Source organism: Pelodiscus sinensis, chromosome 3 (genome assembly GCF_049634645.1).
Source record: "Pelodiscus sinensis isolate JC-2024 chromosome 3, ASM4963464v1, whole genome shotgun sequence".
Classification (NCBI taxonomy): domain Eukaryota; kingdom Metazoa; phylum Chordata; order Testudines; family Trionychidae; genus Pelodiscus; species Pelodiscus sinensis.
In genome coordinates, this window is record NC_134713.1 from 115847613 (window position 1) to 115870519 (window position 22907).

The following is a 22907-nucleotide window of genomic DNA, read 5'->3' on the forward strand; positions in this document are numbered from 1 at the left end:
GTATGAGGAATAAAGCTCAATAATTATATAAAATGCTTTAGATATTCCTAAAGAAGATGGATTCTCATATATTTACAAAATAATCTGAAAGTATGTTTGTGGCCAGTAGTGTTATAATTCCTTAGATCAGAAAGAAAACATAAAACATTTGTGTGGCCAACTATTTATAACTCTGATGTTTATATATCAGAGTCTATATAAGGGCTGTGAAGAATCAAAGAATGTGTTGTTTAAATCAGTGTGAATAGTGTAAAAGTACATCTTTAAAACTGCCTTCTTAGAAAATCATTCTATAGATAAAATTTGTACTTTATATTTGCTTTTCTTGAGATTATGATCACTTACGATATCTAAATTTTGTCTTGGCTCAGTTAATTCTTCTGTAACAGAAATTTGCATATAATACTGGCCTTGATTTGTTACTTTTTTAGAGCAGATCTCAGACACATAGGTGACAGTGGACTGTATGGTGCCAGCTGCAGCTCCCTGATTCAGAATCAACCATCTTCTGTATAAATTAGGACTGTACAGGGGTAGTTCTAATTTATGCTACTAGAATAAGGTCCCTCTGAGACCCTAAATCAGAAGATAAACAATAATTCAGAAAAACTATAAGATCTGAATATAAATCAGTCTTGTAGATTTGTTTTTCTTTTTTTATATATGCCTGTTAAAATCCATGGCCTGAATTTAGGATTTGCATTCTTCTGTTTTCATATTGTTTCAAAAAAATTCATGGCATTAGGTTCAGTAATTCTTCTTAAAGTAATGATTACCAAAGAAGTAATCATACAAATGCAATATGGCAAGTATGAAAACTCTATAAATAATCAGTCTACCAAGAAATACTATATATTGTGACAATAGTACTATAAAATTATATATAAATCCACAATCTAGTGTCATATAGCCATAGTGCATCAGAGGAAGCAGATGTGAAGCTGGATTATTTAAGATGCACTTTGTCTTTTTATTGTAGCATTAGTCATTCATATTCTGTATATGTGCTGAAATGGAGGAGCAAATATAGATGTATCTTTCAAGCTTATGTAAACTTGAAATCTTCAAGTGCCAGAAATAACAAAAGCTTAATATTTGATATTCAGAAATCACCAATTGTATGTTAGTCGGAGAACTGTTGGACAATGTGTTAATTATTACCCATTTTTATGTAAACCAGTACATGACTAACCTCTAAGTTTCCTTCATTTTGCCTTTTTTTAAACAGGATCAACTTGATTTAATCATGCTTTGCAACTCTCACTTATTTGTCTATAATCAAGTATTCCTATATGGGCCATTGTGCAAAATGGAGAGTTTATTCCTTTTCTGATATCGTTATATATGATATATAGTATTTTTTCTGGTCAAGAACACATTCAAAAATATATTAAGAATAATTTTATACAGTTGAATTAGCCATTTTTATAGAACTGTGTGAAATAGGTAAAAAAGAGTGAACATTTTTGTCAATTTCAAATAATTATGTACTCTGACATTTTAGGCCACCTGTTTTTCTTTTACATATTAGTTTGCAAAACCTACTTGTGGTTTGAAATTTCACTTTCAAAAATGTTATATTTATAATATTTCATACACAAGTGCTATGTTGGAATAACTGTGAAAGGATTTTTTCCCCCAAGAACACTCCTGTTCAGATTCTGCAACAGTTATATTGTCAGTTTCTGTGTAGACAGTGTGTTTCCCCTCTACCTGCCTCAAAAAATACCATAGGGTATGTCTACAATAGCCCCCTAGTTCGAACTAGGGAGGCTAATGTAGGCATTCGAACTTGCAAATGAAGCCCGGGATTTAAATATCCCGGGCTTTATTTGCATGTGCCCGTCCGGTCACCATTTTTAAATGCCACTAGTCCAGACTAACTGCCCATGGCTACACGTGGCAGTTAAACGGTAATTCGAACTAAATCCTTAGTTCGAATTACCTGTTACACCTCCTGCAATGAGGACTTAGTTCAAATTACCATTTAACTGCCGCGTGTAGCCGCGGGCAGTTAGTTCGGACTAGTGGCATTTTAAAATGGCGACTGGACGGGAACATGCAAATAAAGTCTGGGATATTTAAATCCCCGGCTTCATTTGCAAGTTCGAATGCCTACATTAGCCTCCCTAGTTCAAACTAGGGGGCTAGTGTAGACATACCTTAACAGACCCTGATTGCCTGCATTTTCCAGGCAAATAAATCTTAATTTTTCTTGCATCTCTCTGTGGTGTGCAGAATTATCAACTTGAGAGATGCTTAGTGGTAACAGTACTATGCTACTGTTCCTTTGTGTTTGCAGATGCCTCAGTTGAAAGGAACAGACTTCAAATGGGGAGTTGCTCTTAAAACATGGGATCTAATTGCAGCAAAGGCAAGAGAAACATGTAACCAGTGACAATGTAATAAACTTCTGTTAGATCTAAGTCAGGGTATGTCTACACTACCCCGCTAGTTCGAACTAGCGGGGTAATGTAGGCATACTGCACTTGCAAATGAAGCCCGGGATTTGAATTTCCCGGGCTTCATTTGCATAAGCGGGGAGCCGCCATTTTTAAAACCCCGCTGGTTCGAACCCCGTGCAGCGCGGCTACACAGGGCTCGAACTAGGTAGTTCGAACTAGGATTCCTATTCCGAACTACCGGTACACCTCGTTCCACCTACTTGTGGTGGAAACTTGCGGTTCCACGAGGTGTACCGGTAGTTCGGAATAGGAATCCTAGTTCGAACTACCTAGTTCGAGCCCCGTGTAGCCGCGCTGCACGGGGTTCAAACCAGCGGGGTTTTAAAAATGGCGGCTCCCCGCTTATGCAAATGAAGCCCGGGAAATTCAAATCCCGGGCTTCATTTGCAAGTGCGGTATGCCTACATTACCCTCCTAGTTCGAACTAGGAGGGTAGTGTAGACATACCCTCAGAGAGTAGTTTCCCTTAGAATAAGGAGACACAAAAATAGTAAGCTCTGTAAATGTGGTGAAAAATAAAAATCTGGTCACGTATGTCAGTCAGAAAGACATAGTGACCTAATTTACTTTACTATGAAATAGCCTTTCAGTCTGCTTTTCTCAAGACTGAACATTCCCAGTTTTTTATCCTTTCCTTATAGGTCAGGTTTTCTAAACCTGTTATAATTTTTGTTGCTCTCCTTTGAATAGTCTCCAGTTTGTCCACACCTTTCTTAAAGTGTGGCACCAATAGCTGGACAAAGTACTACCACTGAGGCTTTGCCAATGCCAAGCAGAGTAGGACAATTACCTCTTATGTCTTATATACGACACTCCTGTTAATACACGTCAGAAAGATCTTGTTAACTCGTATTCAGTCTCTGATCCACTATACTACCCAGATCCTTGTCAGTCATACTATAATTTAGCCACATATTCCCCATTTTGGAGCTGTCCATTTGATTTTTCCTACCTAAGTTTAGTACTTTACACTTGTCTTTACTGCATTTCATCTTGTTGATTTCAGACCAGTCTTCCAATCTGTAAATGTCATTTTTCATCCCCAGGTTTTATAATAAAACTCTCCGCTCCATTATCCATGTCATTAATGAAAATACTGACTAGTATGGGACCAAGAACAGACCTCTGCAGGGCTCATCTCAATATATCCCCCAGTTCGACTGGGAACCATTGATAACTACTCTCCCAGCATAGTTTTTCAACTAGTTGTGCTATCTATCTATCTATCTATCTATTAGTCTTTTGGGCTTCTACTGGAGCATAGGGCCTCCACAATCATTCTCCTTCTCTTGCGATCCTTAGCGGTAGTCTTGATTTGATCCCATGTTAAGCCAGCTGCTTTAACTTCATCCAGACAGCTTCATCGCCATGTTTGTTTGGGACGTCCCCTTTTCCTCTTTCCTTTTGGATTCCATTCTAACACTTGTCTTGTGATACATTCCTCACAACCTGCCCATCACCATTTTCTTTTCTTAATCTGGACCTCCATTGGTTTCTGATTTGTTCTGGTCCACAAGGTTTCATTTGGCACTCTATTTTGAAAGATGTAGAGATTTCCATAAAATGAAGTTTTTTTTACGGGGATAAGTTGTTAGCCCATCGCCCAACCTCCAACCTGGAGGACCAGAGAATTTCTTTTTGTCTGGTCTCTACCCGTTGACCTGTCCGGCTTGGGTGGCCCTACTAGTAGCAGTAAGCTCCCGCCGGCATAGTTCTGAGGGTCCCTGAGACACGCAAGCCCCCCACCACATCAAAGTAGTGATCCCATCAGGATCTTTCAACTAGTTGTGCACTCAGGATCTTTCAACTAGTTGTGCACTCATAGTGACCGTTATGACCTATAAATGACAGTTATGCTTTTAAAATGTGAAAAAATCTAAATTATAAAATAAATTGATCAATTAATTACACTTTAGACCAGGCATGGATAATAAGCAGCCCACAGGCTGGATGTAGTTTGCTAGGGTTAGCCCTCAGTGGGCTACCCAATGCTTTATTTACCTGAGCGTCTGCAGATACAGCCACTCACAGCTCCTTTTGGATGTGGTTCACCATTCATGGCCAATAAGAGCTGTGGGGAGCAGTGGCCTGGTTCATGCCATGGAACAGGGAATCATGGCCAACGGGACTGGCAACTGGCCATACCTGTGGACACTCAGGTAAATAAAGTGTCCGGTGGCCTACCATGGGCTAATCCTGGCAAACTATGTCCAACCTATTATTGCCCATCCCTGCATTACACTGTTTAAAATAGTATTAGCTAGATACTTTGTTTTCTCACTGAATAAAATGTAATGAATCCTGTTACTTGCAGCAACTGACCTTCCTTGTTTTGGCTTCCAGGTAAACAGTATTCATACCTGGACAACTGGTAGGTGAGAAATTAGGTCCAAAAGTCCATTCCATCAGCAGCTACACAACAGATTATACATAGCAATACAGACAATACATAACAAGAGATAATTCACACAGAAAAATGTACAGATATACTGAGTTAGTAATGTATATAGCTTATTCTGACTTAGCTGCATTGTTGCTTAGGCTCAGAAGTGGACATTAGTGAATCTCTTCAGCTGTTTCAGAGTCTCAGCTATATGGAGTCACTCTTCTATGCCTTAGGAATATCTGTATTTCCCCCACATGAATGTGTTGTAGCTTGAAGGAAGAATTTGCACTTCTGAGTCAACAGCATGGTGAACTCTTCCTTTCAATGTCCTTGAGGAATTTCCTTTGCTCAGCACTAGCCCATTATCATGATAGAGATGGATGCTTCCAGCTTAGCTTGGTTGCACACTGGGGGGACTTAAGAGCCATATTGTCAAATTTCCGGGAAGCCAGACTGCAGATAAACATTTTGAAAATCTGACAGTAGTCCACATTAATACCTTGTGCAACACTATGTATTTCTATGGAGAATAAACCAATCCCACAGGCCAACTGCTTCTAGAAAGTTTGTTATGCTTAGGTTCCCAGTAGCAATTCAGTAGTATGATCCTGCAGAATTACTTAATAAATCTTATCTGAATTTCCTAGCACTTGATGACTGGATGTCACAAGCATGCACCCACAAACACTCTCTATGGGATTCAGGTAAGGAAAGGGAGGTAAGGACAGGTAAGTCCCTCTTTCACACAAAATGAATGAGATATGTACGTGATGGGTCCCTTCCCCTAAGGAGCTCTGATCCCAAGAGCAGAGATTTGTGTTAGCAGTTGCAGTTAGTGATAGATAACCAAGAAGTACCATCTAAAATTTCAGATAGGGTTGAACAAGGTGCAGAATACACACAAGTATTAAATCTGGCAAATTACTGAGAAATTATACTACCACAGGCAGATATATGCAACTTTGAAAGCATGCTCACTTTGACTGTATTTCCGAATCTAAAAATAATCAGTAATTTCTATTTTGTTCTGTTCTGAGCATGGTTCTTGTTAGAGAAAAAACTGCTCCCCTCCCCCAGTAAAAAGTTTGGCCAGGCCGCTTTTGCTATAGTGGGCTGCAGTACTCCTCGGGAGAAATTGGCCGCACCCTTCCTGCATACCATTGCCTTTAGAAAAAGGGAAGGTGTGAAAAGGGGAAAATAGCCTCAGACTCTCCCACCCGTCACCTTGGCGTGAGAACTGCGGCGCTTACCTGGTCGCATGAAACCTGCACAGTTTCGGCCCAACCCCGGGACACAGACCCCCCACTTGGTGACCGTTGGGCCATATATGGTAATATGTAAACTCGGGAAAGTGATGTGCAGATTTGGGGATACCCATCGCACAGTTCGCTCGAGGAGGTCTTTGCAACACACGTACCACCGTGCGTGTGCCTTCCCGTATACTCCAAAGCGCTGCCGGCCTGATCCACCAATCAGCCACCTCCCCTGACTCTCAGGCGTAACCAAAGCCTTCACAACCAAACCAATATCTTTGAAATGTTCCATATGCTGTGTAAGTTGGTATGTATGATTTGATTTTCTTCGTTGTATAAGCTTAGTGTTGTAGTTGTTTTGGGTAGTACATAGAGTTTGTAGTTATCACTGCTATTTAATTAGTGTAGCTGGATATTTTTCGAATAGAGATTATTCCCCTTGCCATTCCCATATTTTTGACTTGTTTAACTAGAAATCGTAGAATAAATATAATAAATACTGTAAATTCATTATTAACACAGTCTATTAAAAATCTTAGAATAAATACTATAAATTCATCGCTGTCATAAATAAATATCTTTTATTTGCTAAAACGGTCCACCTGGTTCTGTCCTTCCCCCCTTAGGTATGCATCATCAGACCTGTAATTCTCATGACAGTTCTGTCCCTTTTCTTTCCTCAGTGATATCTACTTATCTACCTTCAATTTAAAATTTTGTATCTTTATTCCTATGTTTCTCTTATACTTGACTATGAATACATGTTCCTTTGAAGTCAATGGAATTTTTGTTATTGACTCCATTGAAGTCTAAATTTCACCTCAGATCCTTTTGGCCACATCTTGATTCCGCTGAAGTCAATTGGAATATTGCTGCAGTTATTTTATTGTCTGGTTTTTTTTTTAATTCTTTGTTTTTCAAGAATAAAAATGTGTGGTTGGCCAAGGAAAAAATGTTTACTATTATTTGGAACCAGCTATCATGTGATAACTCAGCAAATTTACTGCCTTCTTCCATATAGATTATCTCTATATTTCACCAGAGAATATAAATGGGACAAATAGGAGTGAAAACCATGGCATCCTGTATAATAGATTTACTTTGTTTTGTAGCTTGCTTAAGTTGTTAATTTGCCTTTGAGAGAATTGGGCTGTATGAGACAGATGGTTACCAAACCAAGGCTTTGGAATGTGAAATTCTACTGATATTGAAAATATAAATATATGTATTTATATATGTGAAAAATCTGAGATTTGTCCAGCAGATGCTTAGAAGCTGATAAGCCTATTCAACTTGCTGAGTTGCAGGCTTAAAAAAGATGAATGCTAGTAGATATGCCTGCAGGGCTCCCAAACCACTTAGGAGACTCTACCAAAAAAACTACAATGAAAAGAATGCTATGTCACATATACATTTCATTTAATCACAAGACTCCATATGTCAAAAGCAAGAAAGCCGTCTCTTCTGGTTAACTTCTGAAATAGCCGCGCTGAGAATTTATAGATGAATACTCATATAAGTGACTGAAATTACATGTTCTTTCTTATTGATTTAGTTATGCAACATTTCAATATTGTTTTCTTAAAACAACACAAAATAGATGACAATGACTTAGTTTAAATTAAAATATCACAAATCCCATATACTGTGGTGATTCTTCAACATAATGACAGGTTAATTCTCTCTCACACTGTTTTTGTTGTATTGTAACCAATTGAAAAAAATCAGATTTTGTCAAATTTCAACGTGTCAGAGTTTGCTAAAACTATGTTTTATTACCTTCTTGAACTGTTCCAGCATGCACAAATATGTATTAATATGGAGTTTGAACTTGCTGTTATCATAGTTTCTAAACACTAAAAATACAGGACATCCTGAACTAAGATTCTTCCACAGAACTAGCAATCACTAGCTCTTTTAAACATAATAGTTCAACCACCATATATAAGTATAAATGAGAAATCACAATTCATATAGAACCCGTAACCTTATATACTATGCTATTTCTTACAATATTGCTCTTTACACTGGTGAGGACAGAGACAAGGAGCAGAAGAGTATGGAACATCAAGGCATGATGCAAGCGGTAGCCACTGGGAATGGGGTCACTGCAAGCAGCACTGCTGCAACTATTTGACATCTTGTCCTAGCCCCTAGGAATCCCAGCGGTGTCATTTGTCAGGTAAATGGGAGAAATTACAAGTCAAAAGTAAAGAATTTATTTTTTTAAATGTTAATTCAACATTTAACATAAATTAAAAACACTATCGATAGCTATGTGATAAGTGCGACTTTTCTAAGTTTTAATTAGAGAGACACAAAGAGGTGTTTTAAACTAGTGAAAATTTTCTGAGAAGGGGCATTTACAAAACGCTTCTAACTTTAACTTTCTCAGTTCAGTCATTCAAATCTTTTACTAATACTAAGTCTATGTGCCTTTAGAAGAGGTGTGAGTTTAGGAAGGAAATATTTTTGTTGTACCTTTAAAAATTAATGATACTCACTTTAACTGCATTTTTCAAGTCAGCCTTAATGATGGAGTCTCAACCAATACCTCTATAATAATAATGGGTTCAACTCTTTGGAAGGATTATTCTGACAAATAGATAAAAGATTATGCAGTAATGAAGAATTTTAATTTTACACTTGAGAATGTTAAATGAATGTAAAGTATCTAGAGTGTCCCTTTGTACGTAGACCATGGATATATAGTATTGAGCATCCAGAAATGTTATTTCACAATTTGCTTGAATAGTCCATTGAAAATGTTGCTTAGACAAACTCATGATCTGGCAGCAGATAATGTGGATTTTTTTTAAACCAAAAGGCTACTACTGAAAACTAGTAAATCTGGGAATGGATATTTTTAATAGGGAAATATGGGTAATACTTGATTATTATTAATAATCAATTCTCTAGAACTCTTCTGGACTTTTTATATTACATTTGTTAATTTGATTAGGACATTAAAATAAATTATCTGACCTTTTAAACTTTTACCCTTAATTTTACTTCTTGGGACAAACAAATGGACCAGCTTCTCACCTCGTGTAAATTGATGCAGTTTTGTTATCTGGTATCTGTGCATTGACAGTATTGACTGGTGATGTTCTGAATCCCACAGTTTTATACCAGTTACCTTCCTTCTTGGGCATAAAGTAATAATACTTAGCAGAGTGGTAAATAATGATGAGGACAGGGTAGTTTTCTTCTATATTACAGATTTTACAGATAAGGAAATGTAGGGTCAGAAATGTTTTTAGTGACTCGCCTAAGGGCGAGCTGGGCATGTCAGGAAAATCTGGGAGCAAATCCCAGGGCATTTGATGTGCAGTCCTCCGTCCACCTCACTGGTCCATAACATCTCTGTAAAAGAAAAACACCACCACTTTTTAAAACAGCGCTACTTGTTGGTTGGTTGGTTATGGCAGTGCCTATGCACAGGTTGAGAATGGGGCCCCATTGTACCAGGTGCTGTATAAACATTTGAGTAGATTCATAGAGTTTAAAGCTGGAAGGGACTATTAGATCATCTAATCTGACCTCCTGTATATCACAGGCCATGAAATTTCACTCAGTAGCCCCTGTATTGAGCCCAATATCTTGTACAGGTTGGACCTTTCTGATTTGGCTCCCTTGGAACCTGACCAGTCCTGGACAAGGGAGTTTTCTGGATGAGCGGAAGTTGGAGGGGGGGAATGCCAGCCTCCACACTGGGCTCCTCACCCCAGACACCAGGGTTCCTCTCCCTGGCCTCCCAGCCCCACAAGCTGCGGCAGACATGCAAGAGCTCCCAGTGGCCCCACCAACCTTGCGACAGCTCTGTTTCCACACCAGAGCTTCCAGCAGTCCCACTGGCTGCAGGTTCTGCTGCCCCATGAGCTCCCAAACCCCTGCTGTGGACTCTAGTGCCCTGTGAGTTCCACTGCCCCGCTGGCCCGACAGGCTGGCGCCACTGTGAGCCACTGGCAATCTCTGCTGCGGTGGCTTTCTAGTCTCGCAACATCCACAGTCCTTTCAGACCATAGATGTTGCCAGACCAGAGAGTCCTGGACCATGGAGGTTCAACCTGTATTTGACTAATGCATAACTTGTATTTGGCTAAAAAATATCTTCAGGGAAGGCATTAGTCCTGATTTGAAGACCTCAAGAGATTTAGAATTTGCCACTTCTCTTGAGAGTTTATTCCAGTGGTTAATCACACTCACCGTTAAAAATTTGTGCCTAATTTCTCATTTAAATTAATCTGGCTCCAGCTTCCAGATACTGGTTTTTATAATACCTTCCTCCACTAGATTAGAGGCCATTAGTGTGCAGTATTTTCTCACCATGAAGGCTCTTATACACTGTAATCAAGTTACCTCCTCTTGCGCAAAAACATAAGCAAATGAGGCGAAGCGTGGAATATTGCTGTGCCTCATTTGCATAATTAGTGAGGCTCCATTTTTGCACAAGAGGCTTCCACATTTTTTTCAGGAAGAACGGCTCTTGCACAAGAGGGGTTTTTTGCGTAAAAAGGAGCCGCATAGACAGCTCGTTTTTGAGCAAAAGCCTCTTGAGCCAAAATGGAGCCTAATTAATTATGCAAATGTGGCACAGCGATATTCCACGCTTCGCCTAATTTACATATGTTTTTGTTCAAGAGGCTATAGTGTAGACATAGCGCCCCTGTTTTTGATGAAGAGAGGTTAGGGACACTCAGAGCACAATGCTGAATCACAACCCATCCTTGCTAACAGCCATTTATGGGTCTATCTTCCATGACCTTTTCTGTTTCTTTTTGAAGCCCCTTATAGTTTTGGCCTTCGCAATATCCCCTGGCAAAGAATTTCATGAGTTGACTATGCATTGTGTGAAGAAGTGCTTGTTTTTTTTTTTTTAATTTGTTTTAAACCTTCTGCCTATTAATTTCATCGGGTGACCCTTAGTTTTTTAGGTAGGTAAATAAGGAAATAAGATTTCCTTCTTTACTTTCGCCACACAAAATTTATAGACCTCTATATTATTTCCCCAACCCCATCATCTCTTTTCCAAGCTGAAAAGTACCAGTCTCCTCATACAGAAAGGCTACGTCTAGACTGGCATGATTTTCCGCAAATGCTGTTAATGGAAAAGTTTTTCTGTTAAAAGCATTTGCAGAAAAGCACTTTTTGCAGAAAACCGTCCGTGCCAATCTAGACGCGGTTTTGTGCAAAAAATCCCCGATTGCCATTTTCGCCATCGGGGTTTTTTTGTGCAAAACAGTTCTCAGTTGTCTACACTGGCCCTCTTGTGCAAAAGCATTTGCGCAAGAGGGCTTTTTCCCGAACGGGAGAGTCATTGTATTTGCGCAAGAACACTGAAGATCATACATTAGATCGTCAGTGTTCTTGCGCAAATTCAAGAGGCCAGTGTAGACAGCTGGCGAGTTTTTCCGCAAAAGCAGAAAACTTCTTGCTTTTGCAGAAAACTTCCTGCTTTTGCGGAAAAACTTGCCGTCTAGACGCAGCCAACCTGTTCCAGAGCCTAATCATGTTAGTTGCCCTTTTCTGTACCTTTTTGAATTCCAGCACGTTTTCTGAGATTGGGTGTCCAGGTCTACACATAGTTTTCAATATGCGGGCATACTGTGGATTTATATAGATAGATATTATGATATTTTCTGTTTCATAATACATCCCTTTCGTAATAGTTCTTAACATTTTGTTAGTTTTTCTGATGGCCACTGCATGCTGAGTAGACATTTTCAGAGAACTATATACAGCAGGGCTCTTCAATATGTGGCCCATGGACCGCATGCAGCCCCCCAGCCCGTTTATTTGCGGCCCGTGGTGCACTTTGGGTTTACGTGGGGCTCAACATGTCACCTGCGAATGGGAGCCAAAACAAAAAAGTAGTCAATATAATGGTCTTCTGTTGATATGCGTTTTAGTAGTTAAATTCCTGGATTGTCATTGCTCATTAAAAGTGCTGTTATATGGCTGGAAATTGGGTAAATATTGCATTTTACTAATATCAGCAGAACTAACTTAAATGAGGTCTGTGTGTTGTGTAGTCCTGCCTTAATCTTTGTATTCATGTCTGTAGGTGTGAACAAAGCTATTTGCATATATTTGCATATATATTTGCATGTATCTGCAGTCACTCTTAAATTGCGGCCCTTGGCATGTGCTGTGAGTATCATTGTGGCCTCTGAGTAGCCCTGATCTACAATGACTCCAACATCTGAGTGGTAACAGCTAATTTAGACTCCCATCATTTTGTATATTTAGTTGTGATTATGTTTTCAAATGTGCATTATTTGGCATTTATCAACATTGGATTTCATCTGCCGTTCTGTTGCCCAGTCACCCAATTTTGTGAGATCCCTTTGTAACTCTTTCACAGTCTGCTCTGGATTTAACTGTAATTTTGTTTCTTCTGCAAATTTTGCCACCTTACTTTTTACCCCTTTTCAAGATCATTTCTGAATAGGTTGAAGAGCACTGGTCCCAGTACAGACCCCTGAGGGACACAATTCTCTCCATTCAGAAAACTGGTAATTTATTCTGAAAACCCTTAGTTTCCTATCTTTTAACCAGTTACTGATCCATGAGACAACCTTCCCTCTTATCCCATGACAACTTAGTTTGCTTAAGAGTCTTTGGTGAGAGACCGTGTCAAAGGCTTTCTGAAAGTCCAAGTACACAATGTCCACTCGATCATTCTTGTCCACGTGTTTGTTGACCCTCTCAAGGAATTCTAATAGATTGGTGAGGCATGATTTCCCCTTACAAAAACCTTATTGTCTCTTCCTCCCACAAATCGTATTAATCTATATGTCTGAGAATTATGTACTTTACTATAGCTTATACCAGTTTGCCTGGTTCTGAAGTTATACTTCCTGGCCTATAGTTCTCAAGATCACCTCTGGAGCCTTTTTAAATAATTGGTGTAACATTAGTGTTAATCTAATCACCTGGTACAGAAACTGTTTTAAAGGATAGGCAATATACCATAGTTAGTAGTTCTTCAATTTCATACTTGAGTTCCTGCAGGACTCTGGCTTTGTGGACCCTGCTGACCACCACTAATAGTGCTTTATTTTGGCTATATTTAAATGTATTTTGTTTGGATGGATCCAGTTTACCAAGTGAGCCAGAGCCTTCGGTATTACTACCCTGTCTCCATTATTATTTACCACACTGATTATCTTTGTGTCATCTGAAAATGTTTATCAGCAATGATTTTATATTTCCTTCCAGATCATAGTTTCAGACCTACTAAAAGTCCATAAGGGATCCCAATAGAAACACTTGGTGTAAGGCTAACTAGCCTGTAGTTTCTTGGATCATCCCATTTACCTATTTGAGTGTTGGCACAATATTAGCATGTAATAGGGCTACTTTCTCTGCCTTTTGGACCATCACAGACTGCCTGGATCCTTCTTCATTCATAAGCATCTTTGTCTTATTTATTGAGTTCCCTTCACCAGTTCACCAGTACAGCCTCATGCAGCAACATACAAGTGGAAGACAACTTCCCCCTACTCTTGGGAGAAGGAGAGAGAAAGATCCCATCTTAAGATTCTATATTCCCTGGCACTCAACAGCCTTCTCTCCTTGTACTTCTTTCCTCCTGTTTCCATCTCCTGCCCAGTTAAGTCATTGAACACTTATCTCCCAATTAAATCACTTCCAACGGGGTTGCTAGGGTCTTACTGACTAGAGTGCTAGGTCAGTTCTAGGCTCCTGGCTCTCTATAGCGCTGCAGAATTCTTCCAGGATTCTGGAATTTCTCCATTATTCCAAGAATTATTTAAAAAATATTTCAACCAAGTCACCTGTCTAACATTTGCTGATTCGTCACATAAGAGAAGGACAATGAGGTGGCCTTGAGGCTATTTATAGGGTGCATGATCATTTAGGACACATATTTTAACTTTTTATTATTTTTTCATACTGGCACAAGAAGTCAGATTTTTAAAATCTGCTATTTGCATTAAATTTACACTTTAAAAATTAATTGGAATCTTTAAAATTGGAAGTACAATATGGGTCAGTTTATATGATCATTTTGGGGGTATATTAGTCTTCTGATTCCCTCTTTAAATTAAAGACAAGAGTTTATCATCCCAGTTTTACAAATTGCTGAGCTCTTCAACTCCTATTGAACTCTATGGAATTTGAGAGTAGTCTGTTAAACGTTTTCTTAAAAAATGCTTTTTCCAAAGTGCTGCATGAAGTTATTCTCATAAAGTTTAAAAAGCACATTGAGAATGAGGTCCTTTGGGATGACAGATGGTATAAGAGTAGGATGATAATATTAAGGATAAAGGCACTCTTTTCAGTCAGGCTCATCTTTCACTCTTTTCTGTTCATGTGTATTTCTCTTTTAAAAGGTGAAATAGTAAATGTAACTATCTTATCTGATCCAGAATTGCATTTATTTTTTCCCCTCCTTGAAGGATTTCTATCCCAGTCTTTTATAACTGGAAATCATTTTAATGTAATTTAAAAGAGAGGAAACTATACACAAATCTGAGCTGTGTAGGTTGTAACTGATGCTTGAAAATTGCCTCAAAGGATGCAAAATTAGAGAATTATAATTGAGGCATGTTAACCTTGTTTAATCAAAACAAATATTAGCTATGTGATTGAATTCTTTCTTGTGTGTGATTTTGGCTTAGGTAAAGCCACAAGATGAACTGACAGCAGGTTAATTTTGGTGTGGAATATAACAAAGCGGGTAATTATTCCAAACTGCTTTATGTAATGTGAATCCATAAATGAGCTTTTGTTTTGTGTGTAAAAATGGTTTGTATGGTGGAGAACTATAAAAACTATGGCGCAAAGAGAAACATGCATCGGTGACAAAAAGATTATTAATGCAATTTTAATAGGAAAAAAAGGTTAATTCATTCAGATATTTTAGGCACTGGGTCATTTTTATCCAGTGCTTTTAAACAGTGCATATCACAGCCAGAGTTTCTGTGCTGCCTCCTTTTCTGTTCAGAGTGTTTTTCTGTTCTGTTTTATTTTTCACATTGGATTTCAGTATTAGGCATTAATCTTGATACCAAAAATGTCACACTTGTACTCCATATAAACTATTTCCATGTGACTTTTTAAAATGAATGGAAATAAGTTTTAAGAGGCAAGCTCATAGCAGGCATTTAACTGATCAGCATCAATGGATTTGCTGGAATTCATATGCAAATTTGACACCCTGAATAAAGGTTTAAATAGACACATGGCGTGGTTCTCACATTACAACAGATAATTTCCCATTCAGGTACTCTCACCTCATCACTGTTGGAGATGAGCCACATCCACTCTGATTTAATTAGCACTGATGTCACAATCCTATCTCGATATCCCTTCCTTTTTCTTTTCTTTTCTTTTCTTTTCTTTTCTTTTCTTTTCTTTTCTTTTCTTTTCTTTTCTTTTCTTTTCTTTTCTTTTCTTTTCTTTTCTTTTCTTTTCTCTGAGAAAGTAAGTTGTGTCTCAGGAAAGCTAATGCCCTAATGCACTAATAAATTGATTAGTCTTTAAGGCTATATCTACACAGCAGTGTTATTTCAGAATTACTGACATTATTGCAAAATAACAAAGAACGTGTCTATACTGCAGGTCATTATTCTAAAACAATGGCGAGCTGGAGGACTTCTTACTCTGACTCCTGTAACCCTCATTATATGAGGAGTATGGGAAGTCGAAGGAAGAGTGTTCTTCCTTTGACTTCCTGCTGTGAAGACGGCCCCAAAAGCCGAATTAAGCTGTTTTGACTTAACGTACACAATTGCCGTAGCTCAAGTTGGATAGCTTAATTTGATCTTAGCCCTGTGGTGTAGACATATCCTAAAGTGCCAGCAGACTCCTTGTTGTTTTTGCTGAAACAGACTAAAACAGCTATCCCTCTGAAACCTGTCATCCGTGGATTCTCTGTTGCACTCACTTTTGTACTATACAAAAAAACTTTTAGTGGTTTAAAAAACAACATCCTGATTATCTTTTCAAAGACATAAATGGCAAATAAATTCGTATCTTAGTACTTTTGCTATGCAATGTCAAATACCTCCCTTGCCAAGCCAAATTCTGATATCAGTTACAACTCTGTAAATACAAAGTAATATCACTGGCATTTGCCCTGCAGTCTCATTCGTTATTATGTCAGGAGGTTCTGGGAATGCTCTGAAGATAGATAACACATTTGAATTGTTGAGAAACCAGATATACCACTGACTGCAACTGGAGTAGGGTGTGCTAGTATCTTAATTTAATAAGAAGAAGAATAGCCCTGAGAGATAGAAGTTAAGAAAGAGCTTTTTCAAGAAAGTGAAAGTTCCTGGTGGGATGAGGAAAGAAAAACGTTAACAGCTTTATTGAGGGAAGCATAGTGCCTTCCAGAATGATTAAACTATTTTTCAGGACTTCTTGGATAGGAAAATTAGATGTCCTTATTTACTGGATCAACACAGTTCAGCAACATAATTCTGGTGCCTTGGTTGTTTATGTTTAGAGTTTTGTCCAATTTTTAGTACAATTAGTCAAACATATAGCAGAGCCTTTTTTATTCCTCCTTCCACTAGCATGCAGCTTCCTATATCACTTTCTTTTCCTCCTTATCTTAATAGGACCTACTTTTGCTAGCCTTACACAAGGGAGGAAGAGTATTCACCGATCACACTATGTAGCTGCTTTCAGTGCTTTGTCAGACTTGAGCAAATGAGGACATGTCTTCCACGGAGTCCAAGTATCTTAACATTCTTTACTGGTATTCTTTACTGGTATAATATTCTTTACTGGTACTGTGGTGGGACCTCAGGTGGAAGGGGAGGGCCTAAGGCCAACCTCCCAGCACGTCTGGCCAGGACTCTGGCAGCTGTTAAAAGGCCTTGAGACAGCTTCCTTTTCCCTCTACTATCAACAGACCAGCTGACAGCATCCTTAAAGCATGTATGATGCATAGGGAGGAAGGGGGAGACACTGATCTATGGGTGGCACAGGGAAAGGAGCAGACAGGGGCTGCTGGTGGGTGTTCGGCACTCACCAATTTTTTCTTCTGAGTGCTCCAGTCTTGGAGCTCTCACAGAATTGGTTCCTATGCCCTCAGATACTATGAAAATTTGTGGGGAGTGGAGGAAACTGAGAGTGAGAGTCTCTCAGGTGTGAATGTGTGGTATCTGTGTGAGGATGTTAGACATACTGGTGTGTTGCCTGGTAGTTAGATTAAGTTTGTAAGGAGAGGGAAAGGAGAAATGCTGCTGTTTTCAGTTATTTTAATTTCTGTACTGCTGTGGTTTTAAATGTCTGTTAAGTTTGTTCAGAGTTTTGAAGCAGTACCCATTTTTGTGTAGAAAATTATTTCAAGTTCAAAATCTAAATAAATTAAAATAAATGAAATAAAAGGGAGAATTTTTCAGAAAATGATGTGTGATAAAAAACATGTAAACTATTTTGCAACCTTTTACAAATGAAACACTATAAATATTTTCTTCAAATAAATTAATTGTAGTTTTCACTATCAGTAACTGAACACTTCCATTGTTAAGGCACTCAACCCTGTAATTTTATCCACTTGCATGTGCTTGGTGAAGAATATGGATGAAAGCAGCATAATGCACTTTTTGTGTCCACTAGCTCTCTATAGTAGTTACACTTTTAGATGCTCTAAAATTAATCTGTAAATAATAAAGTTTTCATTGTAGTCACATTGAAATTAAATTCTTAAAAGTGAAGGATTTTTGCCAGTGACAGCCAAAAAAAATCAAACATCTTCTCTCAGACATGAAGTTCTTAAACAAATAACTCATATTTACCCACTTAAAGTTACTCAGTTTTTCCTGTGATGGTTGAGATTTAAAGGCATCTAAGTTCACTTTTGATTTGGATAATTTATTCTGGTTTGGATTCTTATTCAAAACTTACATGAATTCCCTGACTATCCAGAATGAAGCTGAGGATCTTGAAAAAAGGATTTTTCACAAGATTTCTAAAACATTCTTTTTCCTATGCAGCTTTTCTTGTGGCATTTTAGCACTTCCAGTTCCACAAAAATTCAAACATGACAAAAGATAAAAGTTTTTCAGATCTTAAAAGAGATAGATTCTTAGATTGCTTCAAACTTTGGGAAAGAATTCAAGTTGGTTCTTGTTTTAACTACACCAGTTCACCCTGCCTTTTAACCCCTACAATGAGCAATTGTTTTTCTGTCTGAACCTGCCCCTAGCAGATTTTCTTAGCCTAAAATGGAAAGTCCTAGAAAGCATCAGAACTTTCAGACCCTCACAAGTCAAGAAAAACGTTGTTTCTTTCCAATTTTTTGTATAGTTTGCTGAACATTCATTTGTCTTGCAGAAAAAGAATAAGGGTCACTATCCTGGAGTTTACTCACAATAAAGTGCTTCTGTGAATACCAAGTGTTTTAATATTTAATCACCCACAAAAGTAATTTACTGTCTTGTATGGTCCTTGGTGAGCATTATCTCTTAACTTCACATTTAGAACTTTCAGAAAGGGCTAATGCAATAATATGGGCTCACTTACACAGTTAAATAGTCTGCACATGGATGATGAGGCCAGTGGCTTGGCAATAGAACTGCATGATGTTGTTCCTGTGCTATAGAGCAAGTGAGAGTCCTTCACTTCTTTGACTAGTGAAACAACATGCTACTTCAGGTGCCTTATGCTGTCTGATCTCCTACTGGCACTAGCAATGGAGGTCACAGAAGTTGCCTTTCTTATCAGAGTCAGCACAGTAATTGCAGATGTCTATAGAAAGGGTGGAAGTGAGAATGAATAAAATAATGGGGATCCTCAGAAGCCAGCTGTCTATTGGTCAGATCATATGCAAACTCAGAAAAATTCCACATCAAACTGGAAGAAAGAAGGAAAGAAAGAATGCATATATGTATGTATATATAAAAAGAACAAAAACATTCTTTCTACTAAACTCTGAAGTATCATTAATGGAAAGAATGCAAGGGTTCTTCCAGCTCTATTGTTGACTTGTTTGTATGTTCTTCCTACAGATACTTTCTGAAAAAGGCTATTGTTTGTTTTTCTGTATACTGACAAAGTATCTGTTGTTTATAATTGTAATCATAGCACGCATAACTGAAAATGTGGGACTGTAGGACAGGCTGTATTTCCCCCTCTGCTTTGTCATACACTGAGTCCTTTATCTTTTATCATAGTTCTTTTGTCAACTATTTAATGATTTTCTAGCCAAATTTATGTATTAAGACCAACTTCTTCTAACATGTTTCTGTTACTTTTCATTGATTTGAAAACACTGTGCCATTGTTTGTTTGTTTGTGTGTGTGTGTGTGTGTGTGTGTGTTGTGTGTAGGCACAACATTCTATGTCCCTTACTTATTTGGTGATATTTTATTTATTTATTTTACCTCTCTGAGACTAGCTACCTCTATTCATTCTCAAGATCTGGTATGTTAGAACGCTTTGTCAAATTTTGTCCCGGTGCAGACATGTGCAGTATCTGCACATGGCTGTCAGAGGATTAGCTCTTGTAGAGATGATTTGACAAACTCGGTTGGCTTCTGTGATCTCAATTTACTTATTTTGCTGTACTATCTTTCAGTTTAAGAGCTAGTTCAGAAATTCCAGGTGTAAAAGAAGTATATGGAGACTGCATATTAGTGATGCATTATTTCTCTCACATTCTGTAAATGCATTGTTTCCTAGACACTTGAAGGTTTGCATAAAAAGGAATCAATTCTGACTCATTCCAAAGAAATCAAAGAGAAGAGGTTCTAAGTATATCTGACATATAACTTTTGTGCTTTTTTGTAAAAGTCATCACAGAATCTGTGTAAGTATGAGCTGATAAGTACTGTTCTCTAGAATACTGAAAAGATATTTTATTCCGTGGGGTTTCTGTAAGCATTTTCTTAGGCTTAATGCTTTTTATAGCTAAGCTAAAGACTATTATCTCACTTTAATAATAACTTGAGAGGAATCCATGATTTTTATTGTTTTCAGGCAGCGATCTTCATGTTTGCTGGCACCATTTGAAGGGTTAATATCAAGATACCATTTACTGCAGTATTGGAATTTGCTATTTCTCTTGTGTTACATGAATGCTCTTGTCAAAGTTATGGAAAATTGTCAACAAGACAATTTTGCCCATAGGGTGTCAAGCAAGTGAGCACAAAAAAGGACACTTCTTGTCAACTGATCATCAAGATATTGTGCCCAAGGCCTTTGCAGTGTGGTCCTGTATGCTTTCCTAGTAACTTGAATAAAGGGACAGGGAAATGCAGAATTATTGTCATGCACATTGGGTTGAATTTTACAGAAAAAGGTACACTTTCCTTTGGACAAATTTGATTTATAGTATCCTGAATCTCAGCAAATCTTAGTGCTCTTCTCTGAAAAAATTTCACCCAAGAATATCAAAACACTTCACAAGCTTCAACTATTAAGTCCTATACCACCTTGTTGGGATAGGCAGGTTACATTATACCCATCTGTTAGATGAATGAGCTGAGGCACACACACACTGTGAACATGAAAAATCAGAAGAGATCAGAATAGAATACATGAGGCAGATTTCATCCCACACCAACAGAGCTTGAATGCATTAGCGGAAGAGTATCCTTCCTGTCTTGGGAATCTATTGACTTTGATTTTTATCTGCTTAGGTTTACGTACTCATTCTCCAGATACTTAATGATGCTCTGTCTCCCACCCCCCTCCATTTTTCTTTCTCTCCCATCTCCTCTTCCCCTCTCCTATTTATTTCGAGTTTTCATATCCCAAACTCATAACTCCGGTCATCTGAAGAAGTGGGCTGTGCCCACGAAAGCTCATGATATCATCTACATGTTTTGTTAGTTTATAAAGTACTACCAGACCTTTTGTTGTTTTTTTAGAGAAAGAGGGCTGTCGGGAAGACAGTTTCTAAATCACTTGGCTTAGGCACTGTCATCTGACTGGAAGAAAAATGGTCTAGCCTAATTGTTGGAGTGGGCATCAGGCTTAGCAATCAAAGCAGTATTTAAGGTCAGAGCCACAGCAAGTCAGGAGCCAAAGCCAAGTGTCAAACTGGAAGACAGTAACTAGAATGGGTAAGGTATTAGGCAGTGAGGGATTTAAAGCAAGGACAGGACAGAGGCAAGGCTGGGTACAAGGAAGGAGCAGGACTGGCTTCTGCAGCCACTCTGGCAGGGTAGTTAATCAGGCAGCCTGCTGCAGACCAGCTGCACTGAGAGGTTATCTGGAGACCAGATGAGTTGCAGATCTTCATTTCTGCCAGCACAAATTAGATTTGCAACTTTGATTTACACCACTGGAGAATCTGGTACATCAGAGCACTATTCTGCCATGCTCCCTCCCTTCTCTGCTTCTAGAACACTACGGGTGAGGCTGCTTCCCCCTCCTCACTGGAAGTGGGGGTTAGGGCTGGTGCAGGAGGCAGCTTTTTGATGGTGGGCAGGTCCTCTGTGCTGGCTCTCTTTTGAATATTTAATTTTGGATATTGCCTCCAGTGAATCGCCTCTCTGACCCTCCTCAAATTTGAAGGCCAGCCCTATGCATGGTGTGATCATTGTGAGCAAGGGTCAGTTTACATTTGAGGATTAGAGAATTGTTCTACAGGCCCACCAAACATGTTGAAACCTGCACTGGCATCACTCTCTTAAAAAAGGATAATTTCTTCTATAGGACTTACAATATTTTCAAATTGTGCCTATTCAAATTGTTTCCGGGAATCTTTAAGTTTGTGTCCACAATGTCCACACAAAGTGGTTATAGAGCAGCACATAGATGTGCACTGCTATTCACACATCCATAGTCCAAACGGTGAGACAGTTCAGACATGCTGTGATGGATAGGAGGAGTACTGGCCAGCATCCAGTGACTAAGAGGTTAAACTCAGGTAGCTAGCAAGGATGTTGGCAGGGGGCCAGAAAAACCATATGGTGCTGAAATTTGAATCATATAAGATACCTGGCCTGCTTTTTTTGTGGGGGAGAGTTAAGCCAGGAGTTGAGACACACAGGATGATTTAAACCCAGGCAGGACCACCATGCCTCCAAGGAATTTGGGGCATGGGAGTGGATTGAACCAGGAAGGGATCGTGAGTAAATAAAGAGGAAAAATATGTATCTAGTTGCGATCAGTGTATTTTTCTTTATTTTGGGTTGTTTAGTTTAAACTTCTCTGTGTGATTCCAGGCCTTTCCTCCCCTATTCACCATTTAAGTTACTGTTCAAAGGACTATGGTTCTTTGTGTTTCGATTTGTTCTTTCCTAGTTGCTCTGTATACTAGGCTTGGAAGGGACCTCGAGAGGTCATCGAGTCCAGTGCCCTGCCCTCATGGCAGGACCAAGTACTGTCTAGACCATCCCTGATAGACATTTGTCTAACCTACTCTTAAATATCTTTAGAGATGGAGATTCCGCAACCTCCCTAGGATATCTACCAACCAAGTATGCTTTATCAAGTATATCTTTTGTTTTATTAATAAAAATCACTTTTTAAGGTAATGATTTGATACTTGTATCTTAGAAAGTAACAGGGATCTGTGTGTGTATTTGCTTGCCTGAGCTGGGCAGTCAGCTACCAGAGATGGCAGCTTGTTCTCTTTTCTTTTTCTTTCAAGCTATTTGGGGCAAAAGAGCTTGGGGTATCCCTGATGGAGGAATTCAAGTGTTCCCCCATGTTTTTTTAGGGTAAATTGCTTGATGGTAGCAGCTTTTGTTATTTCTCAGAGCCAGGGCATCAGCGACTCTGAGAATTTTTAGAAGCAGAGCCTAGAGGCAAAGGTATTTTAGGTCTAGGAGTGCCAAAGTGGAGACCAGCCCTGACACATGCCCTAAGA

At 38.7% G+C, this 22907-nt stretch overlaps 1 protein-coding gene across 5 annotated transcripts in view; it reads left to right on the forward strand.

Annotated features, from left to right (window-relative positions):
• Positions 1–22907, forward strand: part of PACRG (parkin coregulated) — a 486879-nt gene that overhangs the window by 364446 nt on the left and 99526 nt on the right. For 4 of the 5 annotated variants that reach the window (XM_075924584.1, XM_075924585.1, XM_075924582.1 and 1 more), the window contains one exon: positions 5499–5555. The exons of the other annotated variant lie outside the window; for it this stretch is intronic. In XM_075924584.1, coding sequence (XP_075780699.1) covers positions 5499–5555 — 57 coding nt within the window. The remainder of the gene's footprint in view (positions 1–5498; positions 5556–22907) is intronic. 5 annotated transcript variants of the gene reach the window in all.